The sequence below is a fragment of the Dama dama genome, chromosome 19 (assembly GCF_033118175.1).
Source record: "Dama dama isolate Ldn47 chromosome 19, ASM3311817v1, whole genome shotgun sequence".
In the NCBI taxonomy this organism is placed as follows: domain Eukaryota; kingdom Metazoa; phylum Chordata; class Mammalia; order Artiodactyla; family Cervidae; genus Dama; species Dama dama.
Window position 1 is genome coordinate 86,433,692 of NC_083699.1, and position 27,515 is coordinate 86,461,206.

The 27,515-nt window shown below is 47.7% G+C and overlaps 1 protein-coding gene across 3 annotated transcripts in view; it reads right to left on the reverse strand.

Moving 5' to 3' along the window:
* Nucleotides 1–346: 346 nt before the first annotated feature.
* The window catches only part of DZIP1L (DAZ interacting zinc finger protein 1 like), a 65,648-nt gene continuing 38,479 nt past the window's right edge, over nucleotides 347–27,515 (reverse strand). For all 3 annotated transcript variants that reach the window (XM_061167662.1, XM_061167664.1, XM_061167663.1), the window contains 10 exons: nucleotides 24,823–24,885; nucleotides 23,317–23,457; nucleotides 20,860–20,890; nucleotides 19,470–19,523; nucleotides 16,065–16,198; nucleotides 13,952–14,144; nucleotides 10,899–11,115; nucleotides 10,301–10,488; nucleotides 9,086–9,225; nucleotides 347–7,530 (listed from right to left, as the gene is read on the reverse strand). In XM_061167662.1, the coding sequence (XP_061023645.1) occupies nucleotides 7,369–7,530; nucleotides 9,086–9,225; nucleotides 10,301–10,488; nucleotides 10,899–11,115; nucleotides 13,952–14,144; nucleotides 16,065–16,198; nucleotides 19,470–19,523; nucleotides 20,860–20,890; nucleotides 23,317–23,457; nucleotides 24,823–24,885 (1,323 nt within the window). In that variant the 3' untranslated portion in view covers nucleotides 347–7,368. The remainder of the gene's footprint in view (nucleotides 7,531–9,085; nucleotides 9,226–10,300; nucleotides 10,489–10,898; nucleotides 11,116–13,951; nucleotides 14,145–16,064; nucleotides 16,199–19,469; nucleotides 19,524–20,859; nucleotides 20,891–23,316; nucleotides 23,458–24,822; nucleotides 24,886–27,515) is intronic.

Consider the following 27,515-nt stretch of genomic DNA (forward strand, 5'->3'; position numbering starts at 1 on the left):
AGATTAACCCCATCTCATTCTTCTGGTATTAAAAATCTTCTATAAAATAATGGTGCTAGTGTGTTAACTGTTGCATACTTTCTGTTATCAGCAAAATAAAAGCTGTTAAGCTTGAATCACATTTTGTTGACTGAGCCTACAGCACACTGCCGCCCCACACTAACAGGGACTATGTTCCCCTCCACAAAGAATCAGCCTGATGGAAATCTAGGAAGAAATGTGAGATCCAGGAAGAATTGTGAGAAACAGAACACTCTATTTAGAAGTATTCAAAAGATACCCAATTAAGGTTCAAGATCAAGCTTTGCTAAGATTTCAAATGAGTTGTAATTAGGATTCATGAAGCTGCATGTTGAGCCATCCATGTTTATTTGTTCATTTATAAGAATCTGATATAATTTCAACTTCAAAAATTAGCCAGTAGTAAAATTCTGAGAGGTGAAAATAATTTTGTGTCCTGCAAGATGATAAATTTTATTAAGAACAGTACAAATCTAGTGCCAAAGCTGTCAGATTAATGGAATAAATAAAAAGTCCAAAAACAGATGTAAGCACATACAATAATTTACATTTGATAAAGGGGATATTTTTAAAAGTGAAGAAAGAATAAATTGTCAAATAACGTTGGTGAAACCCCTGGCTAATTTTTTGGAAAAAAAAATAGGTAACATCCCTAACTCACAGCTTGTAGCCATCAATCCTCCACACACAAAGTCCAGATATATTAACAGTCAAATTTTAAATTTTGTAATAGAAGTAAAAGAAAAATATATTTGAAACTGTATGAATACTGGAATGAAAAAAGCCTTTCTAATTCTGACACCAAGGGCATACATCAGTTGGATATAAAGGAAAACATCAGTTAGATATAAAAGAATTTTAAAAATCTCTCTATGAGAATGAACCTATAAACAAAAAGACAAATAGTAGCAATATGACAATATATTAATATTTTCAATATGTATAGACTTTTAATATAATAATATATGTAATTTTAATATTTTTATATATTAGCAATATATATATATATAAGCTATATAAAGCAAATTAATTAAGATACAATCTCTAAAAATCAAAAGTACAATGAAGAAGCAAACCAAATTATGTAGCCATTCAGTAGCATAACCACAGAGAGAAACTATTGGATGTGATTTTAAAACATAGTAATTTAACTGTACATCCCCAGTGGGATATACCCTAAGGACCCCAAAACTCCAAAATGTAACAGCAATAAATGTTAAACTGTTTCCAATTATTACATTGTGGACAATAAAGTTGGTGTTGCTATTCTGAGACTGAGATTGTGCTGTTGGGAGCCACGGCTGTTTAGAGTGGAAGAAAAAAGATACAAATAGATATTAGATCAATGAAATAAAGTAAAAATCCTATAGTCATAAATTTGAATGGGAAATATCAGTATGAACTTATCTTTTCTTGCTTGTTTATTTCCTGTCTCTGTCCACTGAAAGGGCTTAGAAGTAATGACAAGACTAATAGTAATCAGTATACCCTGCACCCAGATTGTGTCTGTAAATGCCATTTTCCTCTAAAAGGAATCAGGATTCCCCCAAAGAAATTACTAATTTCAAATCTGAGGCAGGAAATGTATGCAATGAGCCTGGATCATCTCTCATAACAGATAGCAAGGAAGCTATCAGATTACTAAGGTTATTCAAAAGGACCCAGGAACCAACTTGAAGAGGCACCCACTGGCCAAAGACAGGACAAGTTCAGCAACAATAAGGATAACAGCTACAATCAATTTCAACAAATCAAATATATTTCAATGTAGGAGTTTGTATGGTACCCATGGAGAAGGCTAGGAAACCATCTCATTATTTTGAAAGAGGAAAGAATCAATCTCTTAGGTGCCTAACCTATATAAACTATATCTTAAGGCAACCAGGCAGTTCTATTTGGGGAAATCCCCCTTGTAGACATTTTCCAGCTAGTAAATGCCAAAGGAATTTTGGAAATCCCTAATCAATAGATTTAGACAATGATCTTCAATATATCATCAATGCCAAAACCAACACCATAAAAAGAGAGAACCGGGCATTATGTGCCTCCTACCAGAGATGCATAGTGCTACATAAGAAGTTCTTGTCAAAAAAGAATCAAAAAATCATAAAAGTTGAAACTGATCATGCAGTCAGTCCTTGTTAGTCACTCAGTCATGCCCCGACTCTTTGCGACCCCATGGACTGCAGCCTACCAGGCTCCTCTGTCCATGGAATTCTCCAGGCAAGAATACTGGGATGGTTTGCCATTTCCTTCTCCAGGGGGTCTTCCCGATGCAGGGATCAACCCAGGTCTCCTGAACTGCCTGCAGATTCTTTACCGACTGAGCTACCAGGGAGACCTCATCAATTTCTAGATCTAACTAGAAATTTACAGATAGTTCAGGGGAAAGAGGAATGCATTAAACAATGTAGTCAGCAAAATCCAGATGGGGGAATTCTTCTAGGCAAATAACCAAATTTCTTTAGCAACAAAAACAAAATAATAATAAAGATTGTGAGGAAGAAAATGTGGGAGGGAAGGAAGAAAGGAAGGGGAAAATAGAGAAGGAATCTATGGATTAAAAGAGACTTAAATATATAGGAAAAGAGAGGACACGTGAGCACAGTAGATATTAGACAATGTTTAGAAGATATTACTGATTTTTGTTTTAGTGGTGGTGGTATAGTGGTTATTTTGAAAAGAAAGTACATATGGAAGATACATATGAAGTATTTGTAGATATAATAATATGACTATTTGGGGGAGGTTGCTAAGAGGTTTGCAGGAAGTAAGAGTCACCACATACTGATAATTATTAAAGCTGAGTGATGAGAACATCAAGGCCATTATACAGTCTCTGTGTTTTTATATATGCTGGAAATTTTCCATAATAAACAGATAAAGAAAAAAGCAAGAAGGAAAATTGAATCAACTGACCCAAAGAGCACCAAGAATACAATCAGGCAATTTATGAAAGAAGACATAGAAATAACCAATAAGAAAATGAAAAAAAAATCCTGCCTTAGGAGAAAACTAAAAAGTGCAAATTTTTTCAAAGATGAGGTTTCATTTTTTACATATCACGTTGTCCAAGCATGTAAAGATGAATGATACCCCCTGGTGGCAAGGAAATGCTAAAAGGAGCATCTCAAACATTAGACTCAAGTGGCTCAGGTTTTCTGGAGCGTGTTTATGTAACAAAAATTCCCCAAAATACATGGTGAGAAGCCAGGGCTCCAGGGCCTGCCAGCCCCATTGGATCCCAGTCATACCACTTACTGGAGACAGGATTCAAGGCAGGTTTCTTAACTGCTCTGTGTCTCAGCCCCTGGTCCCAAAATGACTGTAAGAGCGTCACCACCTCAAAGAGTTGCTGTGAAGTTCAGTGAATATTCATAAGAAGCTTGGACCAGTGCCTGGCATACAGTGCTGGCTTTCATTACCATGTTGGTTCAGCAACCTCACTTCTAAGTACTTATCCTAAGGAAATCTTAATTAAGCACACAAAGATGTATATACACATTTGTTTATCATTTCATGATTTATCAAAGGCCCAAAGTAGAAAAGCCTGGTTAAATAAATTTCTGTAATCTTTACCATGTGATACTATGTGGTCATTAAATATAATTAAGTTGATACATATGTACTGATGTAAGGAAATTTATTATCTATTTTCAAGAAGGAAAATCAAGTTAGAGAAGAATAAATATAGTTGAACTGTAGGAAGGAGACATATGTATTTTTTTAATCAATGCATGTATATCTAGTAGTTGACTCTGGAGTTGGGGACTATTCAGATTTATTTTTCTTTTGGCTCATCTGTGTTTTCTAATTTTTCTACATCATCTTACTGTTTGGATAATTTTAAAATAATTTAATACATTATATAATAAATTTAATATATTGTGGTGGTTAATTTTATGTGTCGACTTGACTGGGCAAAGGAATGCTCAGATAGCTGGGAAAACTTTATTTCTGGGCATGTCTCTCAGGGTGCCTCTGAAAGAGATTAGCATTTGAATCAGTAGACAGAATAAAGAAAATCCACTCTCACCAGCCTGGCTGGGCATCATTCCATCCACCAAGGGCCCAAATCGAACAGAAAGGAAGGAAAAAGAAGGAAGGATGACTCAGCTCTCTTTTCTTGAGTGGGATGTCCACCTTCTCCTGCCCTTGGGCATTCCAGCTCCTGGTTCTCGGCCCTTCGCACTCCAGGACCAACACCAGGGGTTGGGTTCTCTCCTGGTTCCCAACCCTGCATACAGCAGATCAGGGGACTTCCTGGCCTCCCTACTGTATGAGTCAATTCCTATAATAAATTTCCTCTTCTATGTATTTAACTCTACATCTGTATCTATATCCTACTGCTTCTGTTTCTCTGGAAAAGTGAAAGTTGCTCAGTCATCCATGGAATTCTCCAGGCCAGAATACTGGAGTGGGTAGCCTTTCCCTTCTCCAGGAGATCTTCCCAACCCAGGGATCGAACCTAGGTCTGCCGCATTGCAGGCAGATTCTTTACCAGCTGAGCCACAAAGGAAGCCCGAGAACCCTAATTAATACACATGTTCCAAAGTTCTTATAAATCTTGCCCTCAAATTTTTCAATGTATTTTAAAGTGGGAAGGGATAAACAGCAATTGCTCAGTTGCTAAGTCATGTCCGACTCTTTGTGACCCTACGGACAGAACTACACCAGGCTTCCCTATCCTTCACTATCTCCCTGAGGTTGCTCAAACTCATATTCATTGAGTGGGTAATGCCATCCAACCATCTCACCTTCTATAGCCCCCTTCTCCTCCTGCCCTCAATTTTCCCGGTATCAGGGTCTTTTCCAATCAGTCAACTCTTTGCATCGGATGACCAAAGTATTGGAGCTTCAGTTTCAACATCAGTCCTTCCAATGAATATTCAGGGTTGATTTCCTTTAGGATTGACTGGTTTGATCTCCTTGCAGTCCAAGGGACTCTCAGGAGTCTTCTCCAGCACCACAGTTCAAAAGCATCAATTCTTCAGAGCTTGGCAAATGAAAAACTAATACATTAGTCTCCAAAGTAGAAAAACAGATTCAGAAACATAGGATTTAATTATGAACATTCAGGAATAGAGTCATTCTTCATGGGTGATTATCACCAGCGTGTGTGAAAACACATGGGCTTTCACATCTATTTCACTTGGGTCACCCTGAAAGCATAGCCTGAGGCAAAGATTTGGGTACAAGTGAATTTATTTCAGAGGTACTCCCAAGAAGCAAATGTGAGTGAGAAAAGTGAAACCAGAAGGAGAAAGGCCAATAAAGGATGCATTAACAAGTTGTAACGTTCAAGACAACTGGGATTCACCTACCCTAGAGACTTTGAAAAGCTGTGGAATAAACCTCCGAATTGTCAAACCAAAGGGCAGGAAGCTGGAGCAATTATTCACCAACTCCCACTCCACCTCGAGTGCAGGCTGCCCTGGTAGAGTCAGCTCTCTGCCACTTCCAGGCTGGACCTGCACATAGCCCGTGCAGCCTCCCACAGCAGAAACAACCTGAGGACAAGCAGCAGAGGTCCCAGGGTGCACTGTGATGTGGGGAGCGGCATCAGTAGCGCACCCAGAGCTACAGGAAACCAGGAGGTGGCAAGCGACCCACAAGCATCTTCTTTCTTTTTTTACCTCCCTCGCCCAAAGCCTGTGAATAGGAAAGCATGACTTTGTTGGCAGACTCCTGAGAGAGGGATGAACCTCACTACCACTCCCCACTCACTGCTCCTTCCCCTCCTCACCGAGCCACTGGGGTAATCCATACATATTCTCAGCTGTTCAAAGGTATAAGATCCACAAAGGGAATTTACGCCCTAGCAGCTAAGGTGGGCTGACCCCGGATCCCACATAAGGCCCTTCATAAACTGTGCCCTAGCCTCACTGAACAGCTTGGTACCATGATACCCCCAAGCCTCCCCACCCCCAGACCCCTTTATCCTCGGCAATGCCTTTCCTCCTCACTTCCCCTAGTTCTTCCCGCTAGAACCTCAGGGCTTACCACCCAGAGGTCAAAAGAAGCCTGGATGGAGAGCTGGGGAGAGACCCGAGGTAGTGTGGAAAGAGAGATGAAGCCAAATTGGCCATGAGCTGAGTTACTAAGGGTTGAAGGGTCTGTTCCCTCTACTCATGAGGCCTGGAGGTGCACGGCTGGGCTTCCCTTTATGGAGAACCATGGCTACTCCACTAGTTCTCACTCTCCTGGGCACCGCAGCCCATGGCCAAGCAGAGTGGGCTCTGGCCACCCTGCCCAGTGGGGACTCCCTGGTGGGCTGGGCCTGCTCTGGAGCTCCCACCAGCTTGGTGGGGGTGTCAGCTGCACGGCGTCTGGCCTCCCCTTGCCCACTCCTGCTGCCTGCTCGCCTCCTCTCATGGGGGCCAGACCCACACTGCACTTGAGCACTTGCCCTGATCCAGCTTCTTCTGCCTTCACTTTTCACAGGAGTGACTCCCCAACAAACCCATCGCACCGCTACCACCGTCTTGGCAACGTCACCCCCAAGTCCTAAACTGACGGCTGGGGTACAGATGGCTCTGGCCCCCACCCAGTCCCTGCTGAAGCTCCAAAAACAAGGAAGAAATACCAGAGAGTGATAAACATGCTGTATTTAAGGGTTTGCATAAATTAATGCTCTTCACATTAAAAAAATACTATATATATGCATATAACCTAATTTTAGAAATATTATCAAAACTGAATCTGTGGTCCCCTGGAGATATGCCGCCCCAGCCAGGGGGCTCCTCCCCTCCCACCCATGAGCAGGTCCTGAGGACATCAGCTCTGGGAAGCTCTCCACATTCACACCCAGCTGCACTGAGAGACTCTGTCTGTGCTCCCATAACGTCCCAATCTCTATTATGAGCCCGTACTTTTCATTTCCATCCCTATCTCTGCCTACAACCCAGCTCAGCAGCAAGAAGCCAGACACTCTCAGTAAACGACTTTGGGTCAATTACTGAATGACTGACTCAGGTGTAAGTCCCCCAAAGGACCCCATAAAAGACCCAGCTCTACGGTGTTGCCGAGGTTTACAAGACACCGCAGAGTAGAGACCAAGTGTCTCCTTTCAGTCTGGAGTGAACATGGAGGTAGAAAAAGGATGCTCTTTCAAGGTCCTGTTACAACCCTTTCTCAGCCCTGGGACCCAAGGGACCCTACCAGGGCTCTCATGGGGGACGGGAGAAATAATATCTGTCTTCTACTCTGCTTCTGTCCAAGGAGAAGACCTCTTGGCTCCTGGGGGAGACAAGATGCCCAGCAGCCCCATCGCTGGGGGGTTCTGAGCCAGCCCCACCCAGCTGGGCGACAAGGCTGGCCCTCTGGCTGCCAGAATCAGAAGCGGGCTCACCAGCCAGGGACCCTGGGTTGACTGGGGCTCCAAGAGCTGGTGCCAAACTTCTCCGGGAACTTTGAGCGAGACAAGGGCTTCGGTTTCTCTTTCTGGTTTAGGTCCTGCGGGAGATCTTCCAAGGAAGAGATCTCCAAGTCACTCTCATCCTCAGAAAGCTGCAGGGAGAACAGGAGAGAAGAAAATGCATCTGACCAGGGAGGATGGACGTGGGAACAAAATGCAGATTTGGAAGAAAGCAGGAGGGGGCGCTACTTCTCCCATCTTCTTATTTCCATGTCTTTGAGAACCTGCTTCAGAGACCTGGGGTCACAGCCATTGCAAACACCCCTGAAATTCCACTGGCCATACTGAGGCCAGCCCCACGGCCTGTAGAAGATCAGGTTGCTCTTGTCGAAATTTAAACTTTGTCCAGATTTTTGAATTGCCCACAGTGACGAAGTCCAGGGACTTAACTTCTCCAAACTCCTGAGCTGACACACCAGGGGCTAATGCACCCACCCCACCTGCCACAGACCGCTGGTCTAGGGCTGGGAAACACTCTGACCAAAGGTGCGTGAGGGGAACTCCAAATGCAGGAATCCTTCAGCCTGGAAAAGGTCTGAGCTAGGGCCAAGAGGGGAGCCCAGAGTGGGCCAAACTCTCAGGCTGTCCCCAAACCAGAACCACGGTCACCCCCACCCCCACCAGAGCTCTCAGTGCCCAGCCCATTTGCCTCGGAATGTAAGGACAACCAATCAGAAACCTCCAGGTGGCAAGCAGGCTCTGGACAGTGCTTCAACCTGCATAGGGTGGTCAGTGCTCTCTTACAGCTGAGGATGAATTCTTTTTGAATACATTTTGAATCATTTAGACTCATTACTCACAAACACACATGAGCGACATAATAAACTGAATATATTACATAGCACAAGGTGGGTGCTAGGGTTGCCAGGGGAGGTGTAAGCTAGGAAAAACCAAAAAGTGATTGCCCATTATTTCTGAATTTTACAGCAATAACATAGGTCATCCTAGGATGCATCTTTCTGATTGAGAAAGGAGTGTAAAGTTACAAGAGCTTGAAACGTTTCTGCCTAAGAAAACACAACAGGAATACAGAAGTGGTTCCGTTAGAGGGAGAAGGGAGGTGGCAAGGACATCCTAACGGGAATGGTCTGGGAGGCTGAGCATCTGAGCAATAAATCTGATGGCAGCTGGAGCCGGAGAGAGGCACGGCCATTAAGACATTCTTAGTGATGAGGAATGGCCTTGGACATTTGGAACAAAGGTGCCTAATACCTCCACTGTGTATTATGGAGCAGTCTGCTCTGCACACAGTCCTGTGTTGGGGTCCTCGGGGAGTGAAGAAAGGGGAGAGCTTGGCTGTGGGATGAGCTGGAGCCCAAACAGAGCAGCTACTGCTGGAAGCCAGGCACAGAGCCAGGTCCAGGCCCATCAGAGCCAGAAGTGGGGGCGTGCGTGGCTGGGAGAAACAACCCACCGAGCAGTTGTTCATGCAGTGAACCACAAGGCTTTTCGATGTTAACACGGGACACAAACAACAAGCACTGGAGAGTGGGCATCCCGCCACTCCTGCAGGGGCAGAGGAGACGAGGGGCATGAGGTCAACTGTCGTGTCGCACACGGGCGCGCCCTCAGGCCCAGCCCAGGGCCCCAAACTCGGAGCTGGCTCTGTAAGAGACTGCAGGGGAGCCTCTGGGTCCTACAGCCTACCTGGGGCTTTCCTCCTGGCACAGCGGCTTTCTGTGGCCTGGCACTGGGCACTGAGAACAGACTGACCCCTCCAGCAGGCTTCTTGGCTGGAGCTTCCAGCTGCTTCTCGAGGTTTCTGACCATCGACTGCACCAGCGTTCCTGGAAGGCAACCAGGGGAGAAGACCAGAGTATGAATGCATCATCCCCACGGGTCACGTCTCAGCTCCAGTGTGGATAAAGGGAGAGTGGAGAAGAGTCCGAAGGGAACAAGGAAGGACAAAAGCAGTAGAAGACAGGCAAGGAGAGAGAGGCCCAGGCCAGCGTGTGCGGGGAAAAGAGGCTTGGAACATCCAGAAATGTACTATGTCCTGAAGGGCATGGCTGGGCACAGAAGCTTAGCAAGCTGCCCTTTCCTCTTAGCAGGAGGAACTGCTGCTCAGTTGGTACATGAACTGCAAGATTAATATGCAGTTTTTCCTCCAACATCTTCACAGAGAAATGAAGAAATATCATCAATACAAATTTGCACAGGAGGACTGTGGAGCCAGACCCACTGTCTATGAACTCCACGCAGGAAGGGGGCTAAGCAGTGACTACATTATCACTGTGAGAAAGCAAGGTGGATGTTCAGACCTCAGGACTGGCCAGGAAGCAGGGAGCCAGCCATGGCCTTCCAGGATTCAAATGTCTGAGGGCCTGAGCAGAGGTCGAGAGAGATGATGACCCTTGGCTCACTGATTGATTAAAAACCAGTTAGTTAAGGGTCTACTATGTTCATACTATGTTCCTTGCCCCTCATCACTCATCTTATCCTCCCTTTACAACAAAGGAACCAAAACCCTCCACACCAGCACATAGGGAGCAAGTGACAGAGCCCAGAGTGTGTTCAAGGACTCCACACTCCCAGTTCCCAGATGTTCACACCCTATCATCCACCTGGCAGGTCGTCAGTTCTTCTCCAGAGATCTGGTTCTGGTGGGTTCGATGGGCTGGCAGGCTGGGACCATGCCATGGACAAGATGAAGTTCCGCAGAGTTCTGTAGGACTACAGAGTCTGTAGGACACTGTAGACTTGGCAGATGGCACAGAACTGGCTTACCCCCCAGCTCGTCCACTTACTGCCTTTGGAAAGACAAAACCTAAGCTCTATATTCTTTAAACTTTGGCTAGAAAATGCAACTGAAGCCAGCAGCTACAAGCCTCATTAATAGTTCTATAAGAAAACCTTCCTCACCTGAGGAGGCCAGCCCGCCTGAGCCCTTGCCAGGGGACTGGGCACTCCCCTCCGAGGTCTCGGTGTCAGACCAGTCCCAGTCATCCTGCGGCTGGGGCCCCACCCTCGAAGGAACTCTCGGGGGCTGGAGGGACGCACGAGGCCCAGCATCTCCCTCCGAGTCCTCTTCAGAACTGAACGGGGGCGTACTGTCAAGAAGGAGAGGAAATGAGGAGTGCGTGAGCCGGAAGGAAGATGGTCACAGCCACACTTCATCACTTGCAAGCTGGTTGGCCCAGAGCCAGTTCTGCCCCTGGCACTCCTGGGCCCAGACACCAGCCAGGAGTCATCTGCAGAGGGGCAGCCACCCTCTGTTAGAAGATGAAGACCCAGCCCCTCCAGGGTGGCAACTGGGGCTTGGGGATGAGTCAGTAAGAGGACGGGAGGTTTGCCCTGGCCAGGAGCAAGGGACTCCAGTCTCTTCATGGGTTGGACCCCAACTGAGGCCCCTCCTGCTCACTTCTTTCTGCCCCTCACCTGTCTGCGGAAGCTGGTGGGGGGCCCAGGACAGCGTGGGAGCCACGCCACGGACTCTGGGAGAATGCGGAGCACAGCTCACCTCAGCCCAGGCCCTGGGGAAGAAGGGGTGCCAGGGGGTCCAGACGCTCTGGAGCGAGGAGTAGGGGTGGGTCCCGGGGCCAGGCCCAGGCTATGGCTGCTGCGGCTCTGAAGACTTGTCACGGGGGGCTCTGCCGGCTTGGACGGCTGTGCCACAGGCACGGTCCTGGCCTTCGGCTGGGCCTCTTTGGTGACCAGCGGGCTCTGCGGGCTTTTGACTAGAAACACAGATAAGAATGCATTTCAGGGCATATCCATCTGGACCCTCAAGCCTGAGAGGAGGCAGAAAGAGGCTCCAACACACTGGAAAAGGACAAGTCAGTCTGTGCAGTGTACTGCTATAACCACGGCAGATTTAATTACTTCCCCCACCCCAAGTATCCCACTGCCAGCCAGGCCTGGGGCTGGGACCCCCAGTTTCATCAAAGACCAGGAGAGCGACTGGTGTTCCGGGGTCACGTCATCATTCCAGGAGACCTATAAGAGGCAGCAGGTCTAAGGAGGAGCCCAGCATGTCTGCAGCTCACCCCCCGACACAATCCTAGAAGCTGGCCTTGCCAAGGCCGCCTACCCTGTCTACCCAACCCCAGCGGCTGCTGCGGGAGCTCAGGCAGCCTTGCAGGAAGGCCCTGAGGCCACCAGAGGGCACTGTAGGACCACCTGGGCCGTCAAGATCCACACACCTCCTCCCAGGTTTGGGGGGGGGGTGTTCTGCATGACCCACGATTTTTTTATACAAAGAGCAGAGAAAGTACATCACAGGGAGGCAAAGTAAGTACTGTTTCATGAAACTCGAAAGTATGAACTGAGCCACAGCATAAAACGCATTTCTTACTGTATTTCAAAGTTAAAGGTGTTTGAAATGCACTACTCTCAGTGGATGCATCTACACAGAAGTGAGCCTTCTAGGAAAGAGCAAACTAAGGGTAACTTGCTAAAGTAAACTTGCTGAGGGAAAATAATAATAGCTACCGTTACACTGCACAGACCAAGCTAAGCACTTTACAGCCAACATCCATTTAGCCCGACAGGCTTCCAGAGCTTCAGGAACTTGCTCAAGACCCACGAATCCATAGGAGTCCATGGCAGATGCAAACCTAGGGGGTCAGTCACCCCAAATCTCGGGCTTTTGCCACTGCCTGGGCTACATCCCCCAGCTTTGCCCCCAGACAAAAGAGGCACCGTCTGAGCAGAGACGGGAGATGTGTATTTGTATAACACTCCTGGGGACTAGAAAGAGAGCGCGTGGGTGCAGAGCCAGAAAGTGGTCTAAGGAAGGCCGAGAGAACAGAGCTCATCCCACAGGTCAGTTCAGTAACGGGCCCTGAGAAGGCAGGACCCAAGGCCAGGGAAGGGGAGACAGACAGTGGGGGGCAGGGATGCTCCTACCCCAGGCTCTGGGACCACAGGCACAAGTGCTGGGGGAGGGGGTGGCACCACAAGAGCAAGAAGCCTTTCTCTTGGAAACCAGGACTCAGAGGGGCTTCCATCCACCCCCATCCCCACCCCTGGGGCCTGTCCCCTCTCCTCTGAGCTGCCCTGGCCTGTGCTGGGCCCCCTAGTTCTGGCTGGTTTCCAGCTGAGGGGCAGGCCCTGGCCCAGATCAACTTCAGCAAAGTGAAAAGTCAAAGTCTCTCAGTCGTGTCTGACTCTTTGTGACCCCTTGGACTGCAGCCCACCAGGCTCCCCTGTCCATGGAATTCTCCAGGCAAGAATACTGGAGTGGGTAGCCTAACATTTCTCTAGGGGAACTTCCCGACTCAGGAATCGAACCTGGGTCTCCTGCATTGCAGACGGATTCTTTACCAGCTGAGCTACCAGGGAAGCCCAACCTCAGTAAATACTGCACTAAATTAAACAAATTAGGAATGAAGGAACATTTGAGGCAGAGGGTTTTGTGACAAATCTCCTTCGATTGAGATTTCTGTGTGAGACTGAAAACTATCCTTTCCTAAGAGATTTTAAGGTCAGGTGTTTAAACCAAATAGAACACAGTTACCCAGACCATTGATACAATTTTTACTGTATTCTTATACTAACTGTCCTGTTTTCTATGTAACATTTTTATAGAAAATGATACCACTTTTAAACATAAAATTCCCACTTTATACTTACTCAAGTAATCATTTCCATGAGCTTTCAGGGTTGCTATGTTAGTAATATTTTTCCAATGTACATGAAGAAAAATAAAGATTAAATCTTAAAATTATTGATCCATGTACCAAATAACTAAAATACAGATAGCTAAAATCATCTCGCATACCTCCCAGAGATGTGTGGACCACACTCTGGAAACTTCCTTTGCACAAAGAGCTCAGGTTGGGTCTGCCTGGACATGAGGAGATAACAAAAGTGACCCTCCTCTGACCACATACACCCATGACTGCAAGGAGCTAGGGCATCATCCTGCATGAGGATCTGGGACCCCTCTAGAAGATGGGGGCTCCTATTGCAAAGACACAATTCCCTTGCTCCCTAAGTTCCTTGAGCACGGAGACCAGAGGGCCCTCACCCACATACTTCAGTCTTCCACAGGAACCACACACAGGCCTTTCCTTGTCACAACCCCAGGGACAAAGCAGCTGGCTCTCCCAGGGAAGGAGCCTGAGCTCTGAGGATGTGTCCGCCTACTGCACTGGCCCAGCCTCTCGCGCCCTCCCACTGGTCTAGCGCAGAATACTCCATCTGACTGACCCTTGCTTTCACCTGCAGCCCCTGCACTGACAACACTCTGTCGGAGCCGAGTTCAGCCTGTGGTCCAAGCAAGCAAAACAGTGCAGAACTGCGCTGCTGAGGAGACCTTGTGTCTGAGCAGGGACAGTGGTCCTGGTTCTCTGCTTCCCTGAGGGACCCAGGTGACCACCCCACCCCTAGACCCTGTTTTTCCAACAGAGGTCTTTTGGACTCAGCCACCTGCAAGAGCCCTATTGTCTGGTCTTTCTGAGCAATGAGCAACGCCCCGATGAGGACAGAGATTATATCCCTCCTCCGCAAATGCAAACAAGCCTGGGCCTCCCGGCTCCCAGTCCTAAGCAGGCCCTCTTGCCAGCTCACCTGGCACCTCACCCTCTGGCTGGGACACTGGGGCCCCGTCCCTCTGTCTGTCCTTCACTCTGCTGGTGGCTTCCTTAATGAGCTTCTCCCTCAGGCTCAGAAACTCGGAAAACCTCCTGGCCTTCTGCTCCCGCTGGGTTCGCAGGATGGACTCCAGGTGTCTGAGGGTCTGAGCAGGGATTCCCTTGGCATCCTGGAAGACACAGAGGTTCCCTTTGGAGATGGGCTCCCCTGCTCCTTCCCTCAGCCTCTCACATCCGCTGCTGGCCTGGGAGTCGCTGGGATCCGTGCTGGTGCCTCTGGGAGAGGATGAGCTGAGCATCCGGGCAGGGCGAGCAGGCTGCTGAAAGCGAGGTGGGCTAGGGCTTGGGAGCCCCAGCAAAGCACGAGTAGAAGGATGGTGCAGAGGGGCTACGCACAGTTCTATCAACATCAAGCACACAGGCTGAGATGGGACATGCCTCTCCACTATCCTTGTGGGAGAGCGGGGTTTGCTCCTTTCTGTACTTGCATTATCATTTGGCCGGAAACATTGTCCTCCGTGGCTGACAATGGCTGAAAACATCAGCTGCAAAAAATCGAAGCCAGGCACCCTTCCAACATTTATTGGAAGCTTCTTGGGCTTTTGACATCCACCCTTGAAGAATAATTTAAGATTAGAAGAAATGTTTTAATCAAGTCTGAACATAAGGCCAAAGTTAGATTGAGCAGTAGTTGGAAAAAGTCAATGATTAGGGAGCATCTTTGCTAAAGTAAACCTAGGTGTTTGGGTTTTTTCTTACTTTACTCTATACACACAGTATCCTCAGTGATGTGATATGCCAGCTGCCTTAGTAATAAGGTGGGTGTTTTTAATAATGGATTTCATTGATGCCTTTAATTATAATATGCATACTCTGGTTGAACAGGAGCATGAGAAAACAATGGTGTTCAAATATTAATTTGTACCCGATAAGGCTGTCAGAGCCTGCTCCACCCACAGCCACCTCTGAGTGGGCATGGCCAGGGTGCCACTGATACTAGACACTTCACCCCTCCAAAGGCCAGACTGAGCCAATTAAATTCCCCTTGTCAGAAAATGGAGACATAGTACTTTGGAGCACGTATGGTCCCTTTGTCCAGGAGAAGATGGGACATCTTGTTTAATAGTTCCACCAAGACTATCTAATTGTAATTTGTCAAAATAATATCAATATAAAAAGTGAAAGTATTAGTCACTTGGTTGAGTTTTTTGGCAACCCCATGGACTGTAGCCTGCCAGGTGGCTCCTCTGTCCATGAATTCTCCAGGCAAGAATACTGGAGTGGGTTGCCATTCCCTTCTTCAGGGGATCTCCCTAACCCAGTGATCAAACCCAGGTCTCCTGCATTGCAGGTGGATTCTTTACCATCTGAGCCACCAGGGAATCCCTTGTTCACTTAATGTCCACCATCAGACCTGGACCTTCAAACTAAGGCACATCCCCTTATTATTCATTCTTATAGTATCCAATACTTCACTTGCAGAGCATTTCACAATGTTAAATTATTAAATTTCTGGACAACCATTGTTTAGTAGTATCTGAGTTCCCTACCATCTATAAACTCCATGAAAAAAAGTTTCCTTTCTAATTCATCACTGTATTCTCAGCATGCGTGTGTGCTAAGTCACTTCAGTTGTGTCCGACTTTGTGACCCCATAAACTGTAGCCCGCTAGGCTCCTCTGTCCATGGAATTCTCCAGGCAAGAGTACTGGAGTGGGTTGCCATTTCCTTCTCCAGCTTTCTCAGAACCTAGTACAACAGTTAGTTAGCATAAAGGTGCTCAATAAATATTTGCTGAATATGTGAATGACAACAAAGAAAAAGAACAGGAGACACAGAGAAAGTAGCCAATGAGTGGAGAGCACAGGGGGCCAGGACATGGGCTGACACCTCAGGAAGCCACTGGAGGAAACAGGAGAGACCACAGGGCCAGCTGTGTGGTTTATGTTCCCGGACACCAAGGGTGCCCCACTGGAACGAATGAGATGAATAAGATTACAGGACAAAGAACAATTGACCCTTTGTTGGTTTAAGAACGCCCTGTGTCCAAACGGTAGGTGCGGCCCTGCCACGGTGGTACCGGAACTCACTCTCTTTATCCCCATGCTTTCCAGCTTCTCCTCCAGGGTGTCCTCCAGGACTGGTCTGAACTGCTTCAGCAAGGTGGGGTTTCGCCTCAGGGCTTCCAGCACCTTCTGCTGTCCACTGTGGGAGTCCTCCAGCTCTGCAGCACAAGACAACCACAAAGGTCAGCCGGGGTGCCCAGAACCTCCACTCCCAGAGCCCCAGGGCACCCAGCCAGGAATCATGGTCTCCAGCCTATGACCCAGGGTCACAGACCCCACCTGAGTGTCCACCGCCAGGTTGTTCCTCTGAGAATCACGGCAGCAGACCCTCAACCCATCTTTGGGACCCTCACCCCCTGGACCTTCAAGATCTGGCTCAGTCCTGTCCCAGGCTGACTCAGAGCTTTCGGGGTTTTGATTCCCGACAGCAGCTTGTTCCCTGGGCTCCATTCTTCCTCCCCTCTCTCCTCACCCAAATTTATTGAGTATAATTGACATACAGCATTGCATACATTTAAGATGCACAGCATAATGATTTGATTCACATGATATATGTATACACATATACATAGGACAGACAGCTGCCTGCTCCCCTCGAGTCTACTGTCTAAATTATGTGTTCTCCCTCCAACTAAATACAGTAGAAATGCATGGGTTTAAAGTACAGATTCTCTGGCCCCACCTTCCAGAGTCTGATTCCACGGATCTGGGGAAGGGCCCTGCATTTTAACTTGCTCAGATGATTCTGATGGAGGTGAGCCACAGACCACTCCTTAAGAAATACTGACCCAGTGTGCATGCGTGCTAAGTTGCTTTAGTCATGACCAACTCTTTGCGACCCCATGGACTGTAGCCCACCAGGCTCCTCTGTCCATGGGATTCTCCAGACAAGAATATTGGAATGGGTTGCCATGTCCTCCTTCAGGGGATCTTCCCGACCCAGGGATTGAACCTGCGTCTCCTGCAACTCCTGCACTGCAGGCTGATTCTTTACCACTTAGCCACTGGGGAAGACCTACTGACCCAGAGGGTAACAAAATAGGCAATTAAAATAAAATGTGATTACTGCTATAAAGGGGCTGTCCAGGGTGAGTCAGGGAAGACCTCCCAGGAGTGCTCTTCAGGTCTAATGCCAGGGGCCACTGTGGTTAGAGGTGGACCAGCCTAATGACAAGTAATATGAGTGTGAACAGGCCAGCACTGGGGACACAGAAGAAAACCCTCAAGGAGCTCAAAGTCAAGTAGTAATTTTATCCTTTGGTTGCATATTTGAAACACCTGGGCTCCATCCCAAGCTAAGTGCGTCAGAATCTTAGAGGGTCAGCCCCAGGCCTTAAGATCTATTTGTGAAACTTCCCAGTTCTTCTAACAACAGCCATGCCTGAAGACCAATTGGTCTAGAGCAGCGGTTCTCAAAGTGTGAGCCACGGATGGGAGCCGCCTGTCACTCATTAAAAACACAGATTCTCAGATCCCCACTCCAACCTGTGTGTGTGTTAGTTGCTCAGTCGTGTCTGGCTCTTTGTGACCCACGGACTGTAGCCCACCAGGCTCTTCTGTCCATGAAAATCTCCAGGGAAGCTGCCATTTCCTACTCCACCACTTCAACCTGACTGAATCGAGACTTCAGGAGGTGGAGCCCAGCAATCTGTGTTTTACCAAGTCCTCCCTCGCCCCCAGGGTTGAATTATCTGCTGAGTCTGCACAAGGCATGATCCCCAACTTGACTGTATACTGACATCACCGTTGGAGCTTTGTGTGCGACTGATGCCCGAAGCCCTGCCCTGCGTGTGGTGATCTAGGCAGCAGGAGGCTGGTGTGCTCCTCCAGAGAGTTGCAAGCAGCCCGGGAGATTCCTAGCGTGCGACCACTGCAGAGAGCTGTGGGACCCACAGAGGTCCTCAAACTTGAGCAAGCACCAGAGTGCCCAGGAGGGCAGGTGCAGACAGAAATGGCTAGGCCCTGCCCCAGAAGTTCTGATTCAGTCTGTGCGGCCTGGGACTGAGAATTTGAAAATCTGCATTTCTAGCCAAGTTACCAGGGGATGCTGCTCCTGCTGGTTTGACACTAGAAGTGGAAAAGCCAAGTAAAGAGGAACAGCAGAGTCTGACCAAGGTCTGGGTCCTCCCTGCAACGCGATGGGGTGTGGAGGAGGTGGGGAGGAGTCTCCCTCACTCAGTGTCCACCTCATAGAACTCTGTGTCCCCGCTGGAGGATTTAGTTCATCCTCACCGTGGACCTTGTGTTACTCAGGGTTACCTGTAACTTATTTTTACTACTATATTCCAAGGTTAAGTGCACTGGAGTGGGATGGTAGCAGAGGACTGATTAAATTTTGGTTCATCCATACGATGGAGTACTGTGAAGTCCTGAAAAAATAATGGAGCAGCTCTATATAAAGGGATAAGAAATGACCCCCCAAATAAGTTGTTAAGAAACAACCATAGAACAATATGTATACTGTGCTCCCATTTAGGAAAAAGGAAAAGAATGCATACATGTGCGTGCTTGTGTTTGCACCAAGTGTCTCTGGAAAGAAATGTGACAAACCATTAACAATGGAATCTCTGGGCAGAGACTGGATGGCCTGGCAGAAGGGAGACCTACTGTGCACCCTTTTGCTTTTTCTGCCAAAAGCATAGATGACTGCCTCAAAAGTAAAGAAAACCATTACATTAAAAAAAAAAATACCCCATGATGAACTTTCTGGTGACACAAATAAAACCCTTTCCTCGGTGCATCTGTTGGGTCACTCTGGAACTGTCACATCACAGCCAGGCTGGGCGGGCAGGCCTGGTCAGCAGGTCAGCTGTGAGTTCTCTCTGACCTTTCCTGGGAGTTCCTCCTCCCCGACTCACCCAGGAGAGTCTATTTTTTTCACTTCTCCTTTGCATCCCCTGGAAACATTCGGTTGAGAGCTCTGCAAATCGGAGTCAGTCACTGAATAGAGTGAATAAAAGTGGCAGGCTCCCCGGGCTCTGCAGAGGGCACCAAGGAGGATTCCTGCACATCAGTTTGGCTGGTATGATCTGCCTGCTGCATGCTCACCACACAGAAGAAAACTGCAAAGGTCACCTAAGCCAACACAGTGAGGCCGCATCCACTGCTCCGGGTCATACCAGGCGAGAGGCGGTGGGGCAGGCACCAGGGACAGGCTACGCAGCAGGCGCCATCACGCCAAATCCTGACTCCACCCCTGCTGCCCTGTGACTCTGGGCAACTCACTGATCCTCTCTGAGCCGGGGAGAACCAGGAGGTTGCACATGTGTCCCTTCATGTAATGTGCCTGACAAGCACAGGGTGCTTAAGAAATATTTTACTTCATATCCCCAGTTCCCTGCACCCAGATTCAGGCAGCCAGATCCAGTTAAGTAGAGACAAACTCGACAATGAAGAGGGCAGCCGCCAGGGAAGAAACTGGAGCCTCACCTTCCTCGGAAGAGTCCGCATCTGTGTCCACAGTCTTCGGGCCCTCAGGGATCCCTGAGAAGAGCAGGAGTAGTTAGTGTCGCCAGGGCCTTGGGCCCCACCCCCACCTCAGAGAAGACCACAGGACAGCACGTGAGTGCAGGCCACAAAGAGCAAGGACTTGAGTCAGTCCTCTAGCAGACAGAGGCAGGATGAAGCAGTGGTCACAACCATGACCTTGGAGGCAGAAAGATCAGAATCCACATTCCAGCTCTGCCCCTCACTAGCTGCCCATGACAGAAGTCCTTGAACTTCTCTAAGCCTCAGGTGCCTCTTCTAGAAAGTGAGGACAGTCATAACCCCCACCCCTCACTAAAGTGTGGGGATAAAGTGCTGAGACAATGGATCTGAAGTCTATGACACACAGCTCTCATTAAAGGCCCACCCCAGCCCTGGGCTTCCCAGGTGGCTCAGTGGTAAAAAAATTGGCTTGCCAATGTAGGAGACACAAGAGATGCATGTTCGATCCCTGGGTTGGGAAGATCTCCTAGAGTAGGAAATGGCCTACCCACTCCAGTATTCTTGCCTAAAGAATTCCATGAACAGAGAAGCCTGGTGGAATCGCAAAGAGTCAGACGTGACTGAGCAACTGACCACACATACATGCACATGGCCCAGCCCCAGCACTCAGATCACAGCCATAGAACGGCGCCTCTCCGAACTGGTTGCAAGACTGCAAAAGAAACATCTAACCTCAAGGCAGAGGATGGGGAAGATGTGTGGGTTTGCCAGAAAAGGCAGAAGGGAAGCTACAGATATAGGGCAGCGGAGGTGGGGTGGAGTCGGAAGGTTTCACAAGGGGCAGCAAGGTCCTCTAAGCAGGCTGGTCCCCTATAGGTTACTGTCGTCCTTTAGACATCAGCGCCTGCATCTGTCAGACACACACACTAAGAAGCACGCACACAAGACGAGGAGGGCAGACTCTCTAGACAGGCAGATTCACAGAGATTTGGGGTCAACTTGCTGTGGGATGGAACTGATTCACAGTTGTGGTGAATTCACAAGCCCTGCCACTCTATCCATCACCTCCCGCCCAGGATTCCCTCACCCAGCCCCATCCCTCACCCCAACTTACGTCTCCCTCATCCTACAGAGAAGAGCAGGCCAGGCAAGAAACCCTGCTACCTGCACAGAATGCCTTCAGCATGAACTGGGCTGGAGCCCCGTCTGTCCTGGAAACAAGCGTCTTCTCACCCTCCCTTATCCAGCCAGAGAGCCTGACGCCACAGGTCCCCGAGCAGCTGCCACCATCCTCATCCTATACATTGACTGGTGTAGCATGACAGAGACAGGGGAGGGGACCAGAGGCAGGAGAGACAGGAGACAGGAGAGGCCGAGACAGCAGACTTACCCTCCACCTTCCGGAGAGACATGGCCTGCATCTGCAAAGACATGGAACAAAGCAGGTTACAGCCAGCAGGGGGCTCTGCTGTGAGCGGTGGAGCTGCCTAGCTCTGTGAAGAAGGGACGGCCAGTGTTTCCACACTGGGAGCTGGAGCTCAGAATACTCTGCCCCAGCCCCGCAACACACCTCCTGCCGAGCAGATGTGAGGGCATGGCACCAAGACTGAACAGCGGCAGTCAGGTTGGCACCATGCTCCGTTTCCCCACGGTGGGGAGGCAAGAAGGCCCCTCTACAGAGAGGGACTGTGGCCTGAAGCACAGGAGCCCCACGCAAGCAGAGGGGCACAAGCAAAAGTAACCTCAGCCAGGACCAGGGAGGCTCCGCTCCTGAGATGTGGCCCTCTGAGCTGAGTGCCCCCTGGGGAAGGGGGCAGGATGTGAACAGTCACTGACTCTCTGCTCAGCCCCTCTTCTCCAGGAAGTGCCTCTTCTTCCTCGGTTTACATAGTCACAGACAGGACAGCCCCTTGTGACTACGTGACCCCCACACCACAGCCATAGCTGACTGTCCAGGTTTGGGCAGAGAATTCTGGATTGGTAACATGTGGACTCAAGAGCTCTGGGCAGCTAAATGGGTTGAGTTTTTATTTTCTTTGTTTTGCCACATGGGGCAGACATGGAATAGAAGCTGACCTTCACAGGAAAAATCAAAACAGTTACAGAAAAAGGAACCGAGACATATCACAGAGCAATGACTTGACCACATTTCATGTCTTTGGATTCAGTTTATTCCTAGACTTAGCTGTTCCCCTGCCTTGAGCTTTCTGAGAGACCTTATCTAACCTTATGACAGATCTCCTCTTCTGCTTAGGCTTGGGTTGTTTTTCACTACTTACTGATGAATGATTCATCCAATGTCCATTTCTATTCCTCCTTTGCTTACCTCTATCCTAGAAAGTATAAAGCTAATTATTTCTTTTCTAACCTTCCTCACAACTATAGTTTCCACAGTTTTGACTAGTAAAATATAAGCAGAAGCCTTGAGAAAAGCCTCTCATCAACTTTTTCCATTGAATATGGTTGTGATGGTTGGGGCTATGGCAGCCATTTTGCAACTATCAGAGTCATGCATAAGTCAGTAGGCTAAAGTGAAAATGAAAGTGTTAGTCACTCAGTCGCTGACACTTTGCAACCCCATGGACTATAGCCCATGAGGCTCCTCTGTCCATGGGATTCTCCAGGCAAGAATACTGGAGTGGGTTGCCATTCTCTTCTCCAGGGGATCTTCCTAACCCAGAGATCAAACTGGGGTCTCTCAAATAGCAGGCAGATTCTTTACCATCTGAGCCACTAGGGAATATGCTAAAGACGGCAATTAAAAAAAATAATAATAACAGTCTAGAATTCCAATGGCATAATGTTGCTGCTAAATCAAGTGTGACCTCTTTTGGTGTTACAATAAAAATAAACACCCGTTAACCTATTCTGTTATATTTAGCCAGTGGGTTCCTAACTGAAACAACTATAAATAAGAATTCTGGTAACAAAAGGAGGAAACCTCCAGGCAGCCACAGCTTTGAAGACCTAAATGTGTTAGGGGAAGTAGTAAAAAGACAAGCAGCAAGGAAGTGGGTTAGATATGTTGACAGCTGGAAGAACAGAAAGGCACAAATAGCAAGAGGTATAGGAACAGTGGATTAGATAGTGACAGTGGGTGTTCTGCCCAGGAAAGCTATGGGGAGGGTGGTTCATGGCAAGGACCTGAGGCCAGAGGAGGACCCAGCTGGGGACAGATACATGTCTCCACCGACCTGGGGCTCAGAAAGGGGAGCTACAACTGGGCTGAGCAGAGAATGATCCGCATCAGATGAAGAGTCAGAGGGGCGAGTTTTAGAAGAAGAGTGCTTAGTAAGTGATGCCTTCTCGTCACACTAGCTTACCTAACAATCTCCTCAGAGGCTGTTAACTTATGAAAAAGGAATTAGTTAATAAATGGTGTCTGAGAACACAGTGAAAGGAGCACAGGTTTCGTATTCCACCTACCTGGGCTAGGGTTGACTCTCACCCCTGTCATTTATAACATGCACTGTGTAGACTCAAGTGAGGTGCTTAACTTCTCCAGCCTGTCTCATCCTCTGTCAAAGTACGCTGGGGAGAAGGCAATGTCTACCTTGAAAGGCAGCAGTGAGGTTTACATGGAGGAATAAGCAAAGTATCAACCAGGCGCTGGCATTCACACGGTCTCTGCTGGTACTGGGAACCCACCAACACAACCCCTAAGGACAGCAGTCAGGTCTTCCACATCCTCATCACTTTCTGCCCCTCAAGTCCGAGGGCTCTTCCCTCTCCTCAGAGCCCCTAACTAATGAGACTGGAGCCAACAAGTCCAAGAGACTCTAAGGAGATCCTCACAGGGACGGGGTCTACGGCTCCAGGTCCCGGCTGGGCGGGGGGACACACCTACCATCTCCTCCTGGGAGGCGATGAGCCTGGCTTGCTCCTGGAGCTGGGCGCGGAGGGCACTGATCTGGCGCTGGGCCTGGGCGGCTGCTTTCCTCTGATCCTGAGACAGGGTAGCCTGGAGCCTCTCGTTCTGCTCCTGTAGCTGGCGGCACATGGTGGCTGGTCAGTCACCTGTCTGCAGTGACCTCTGGGAGCTCAGGGCCTGTAGGGCCTGCACCTGTGGGCAAACGCTGGCTGGAGTTCCACCTGAAGTAGGTGGAGGGTTTCCAGACCTGGGCACATAGCTTTCCAGCAAGACTCACTCCCTTCCTATTCGAGGACGTTTTAAGTGGTACCTGAGGAGAAGTGAGAATTGAGTGCAGGCCCCTAGGGTCAGGGCAAAGGCTCTCTGTCAGATGTGTCACCCACAGGAGGACAGTCAGGTAAGCTGAGGTCATTCAAAAATCATCAAATGGGTGCTTTTAGGTGAAGACCAAAGATGAAGGAAACGTAGTTACAAGCTACCTCTGATCTAAGAGCAGAGAGAAAATGACACCACTTATTTCTGCATAAAGAACCTCTAGAAGAATACAAGAATGCACTAAAAGTGGTCACCTGTGAGGTGGGTGTCGGGGATGGGTAGATGGAAATGGGGCAGAAGGGAGACTTTACTCCATGTATCTTAATACAGCTCTTCTGCTTTTTGGAATAAACTTGAATACATTTCCCATTTTTTAATTTTTCAAATAAGATAAACCTATCAGGGACTTCCTTGGTGGTCCAATGGTTGAGACGCTCCACTCCCAATGCAGGGGCCAAGCATTTGATCCCTGGTCAGGGAACTAAGATCCCACAAGCTGCATGGAACAACCAAAAAATAAATACATAAAGATTTTTTTTAAAAGATAAACTTATCAGACGGGAACCACTTGAATGGGGGGCCATCCATCATGCACCAGACTCAGATCTAAGCACCTTTACCTTCTGAGCTTTCTGAAGCAGAACCTAGGGCTCCTCTTAACTGGCTTCATCCTCCACTTGCCTTATCCTTGGGGACATTTTTATAGAAGCTGGTTTCTCTGTCCTGAGGACCACTGGTCTCTCCCCACTGGTCTCAGTGTCTGAACCCTTCCGTTTGAGCTGCCCCGAAATTATCGCTGAGGTCCACAACCACCTGGATCTCTCCTGGGTGGGGTTTCAAAGGAGGGCCCAAACACTGAATGACCAGGCAATTCTCTGAGTTTTAAAGAACAGCCCTACTTAGAGAGCCTTAAAGGGGTCAATGAAGAAAGGAGAAAGGATGTGCTGGACTCAGAAGAGAAGGCCTAGAGGCACCTGCTTCCAGCCAGGGAAGCAGCCATCTGGGCAGCTGCCCCTCTGTGTATTGACAGGGCTCAGCAATGAGGAACCGTATCAGCAACAAAATATCTGCCAACCAGTTCAAGGCAGGGGGCAAAGGATGGGGAGCTGAAGGATGAGAGGAAGTCATGGGAAACCAGGCTCCCCAAGACAGTCCGGTGAGACCCACCTCTCTCTTCTGAGCTGCATGCTCTTCCTGCAGTGCCTTCATTTTCCTCCTCCATTCTGCTTTCTGAAACAGATTAAATGCTTATGGAATGGGCCCCTCTAGATATTAAAATATAGTACAAAGCTTAAAGAATTAAAATGTACTGACTCACAGAGTAGGCAGAAAGAGCAGTGAAAAGACTAGAAAGCCCAAAGATGGGCAGGGGGAAATGGAATCTACACTGGGGGGAAGATGGATTATTGACAAATGGTGTTCAAACAAGTAGTTAACTACTTGAACCTGGACTGCAAAACAATATGAACTTGTATCCTTATTTCACATCTTAAATGAAAACAAATTCTAGGTGGCCAAAGATTTCATCTTAAAAAATGTAAGAGATGTCAACAAGATGATGGACTAGTAGGTTCCAGTTCTCAAAATACCCACAGATTAGGATACTTTTATGAGAGCTCGGGAATCCAGCTAGAGGTCCTAGCACCTTGATGAAGCAAAAAACCCAAGAGTGGATACACTGAAGAGGGGAAGAATAGTTTCACCTTACCTGTGTTACCCTTCACCCAAGACAGCACAACTAAGTGCTAAGAGAGACCCCCTCAGCCCACAATCTCTCCCACAAGGAAAGTGAGTGCAAGTGAGCACCCGACTGCCCAGGGCTTGAAGGATGCTGCCCAGGAGGCCCACTTTTGTCTCACTCCACCAGAACTGAGGGAATCGACATAGCTGAATCAGTTTTCAGCGCTGGCACACAGATCTCAACACCAGCTTCAGATCCTACTGGCTAGCTTGTGGACACCAGAAGGTGTGGAGGAAGAGAAATAAAAGTGTAGGCTATTTGTATGCAATCAAAGTTAAGTTGTTTCCAGCTTAAAATAGAGTGCTGTAATTATAAGATATTTTATGACTGGAAAAGGTTAGTTTTCATTTCAATCGCAAAGAAAGGCAATGCCAAAGAATGTTCAAATTACCATACAGTTGCACTTATTTCATATGCCAGCAAGATTATGCTCAAAATCCTTCAAGCTAGGCTTCAGCAGTACATGAACTGAGAAATTCCAGATGTATAAGCTGGATTCAGAAAAGGCAGAGGAACCAGAGATCAAATTGCCAATATATGCTGGATCATAGAAAAAGCAAGGGAATTCAAAAAAAAAATCTATTTCTGCTTGATTGACTGTGCTAAAAGCCTTTGAGTATGTGGATCACAAGAAACTGCGGAATATTGTTAATGAGATGGGAATACCACACCACTTTACCTGCTTCCTGAGAAACCTGTATGCAGGTCAAGAAGCAACAGTTAGAACCAGACATGGAACAACAGACTGGTTCAAAATTGGGAAAGGAGTATGTGAAGGCTGTATATTGTCACCCTGCTTATTTAACTTATATACAGAGTACATCATGTGAAATGCCAGGTTGGATGAATCACAAGCTGGAATCAAGATTGCTGGGAGAAATATCAATAATTTCAGATATGCAGATGATACCACTTCAATGGTAGAAAACAAAAGAGGAACTAAAGAGCCTCTTGATGAAGGTGAAAGAGAAGAGTGAAAAAGCTGGCTTAAAACTCAACATTCAAAAATGGTATCCGATTCCATCACTTCATGGCAAATAGATGGGGAAAAGTGGAAATAGTGACAGATATCATTTTATTGGGCTCCAAAATCACTATGAATGGTGACTGTAGCCACAAAATTAAAAGACGCTTGCTCCTTGGAAGAATAGCTATGATAAACCTAGATAGTATATTAAAAAGCAGAGACATCACTTTGCTGACAAAGGTCCATATAGTCAAAGCTATGATTTTTTTCAGTAGTCACATATGGATGTGAGAGCTGGACCTTGAAGAAGGCTGAGCACCAAAGAACTGATGCTTTCAAACTGTGGTACTGGAGAAGACTCTTGAGAGTCCCTTGGACAGCAATAAGATCAAACCAGTCAATCCTAAAGAAACTCAACTCTGAATATTCATTGGAAGGACTGATGCTGATGCTAAAGCTCCAATACTTTGGCCACCTAATGTGAAGAGCTGACTCGCTGAAAAAGACCCTGATGCCAAGAAAGACTGAGGGCAAGAGGAGAAGGGGGCTATAGAGGATGAGATGATTGGGTGGCATCACTAACTCAATGGACATGAGTTCGAGCAAATTCAGGGAGATAGTGAAGGACAGGGAAGCCTGGCATACTGCAGTTCATGGGGTCACAAAGAGTTGGACATGACTTAGTGACTGAACAACAACAACAAATACTAATTATAAAGAAAAAACTGTAGCAGATAAACAAAAGAGAAAGAGAAAGGAATCAAAGTATACACACACACACACACACACACACACACAACCATCAACTCACAAAGAAAGACAGCAAGAGAGAAAGAAAGGGACAAAGTAACTACAGGACAGTCTGGAAACAACAAAATGGCCAACAGCAAATCCTTTTTTATTGGCAATTACTTTAAATTTAAATGGACTAAACTCTCCAACCAAAAGATTTAAAGTGGCTGAATGGATTTTAAAAGCAAGATCCAACTATATGCTGCCTACGAAAGACAGCTTTAAGGACACATATAGGCTGAAACCGAAGAGATGAGAGAAAACATTTCTGCAAATGGTAAACAAAAGAGAACAGTAGCTGTATTTATAGCAGACAAAATGGACTTTAAGTCAAAAATTGTTATAAGAGACAAAGAAGAT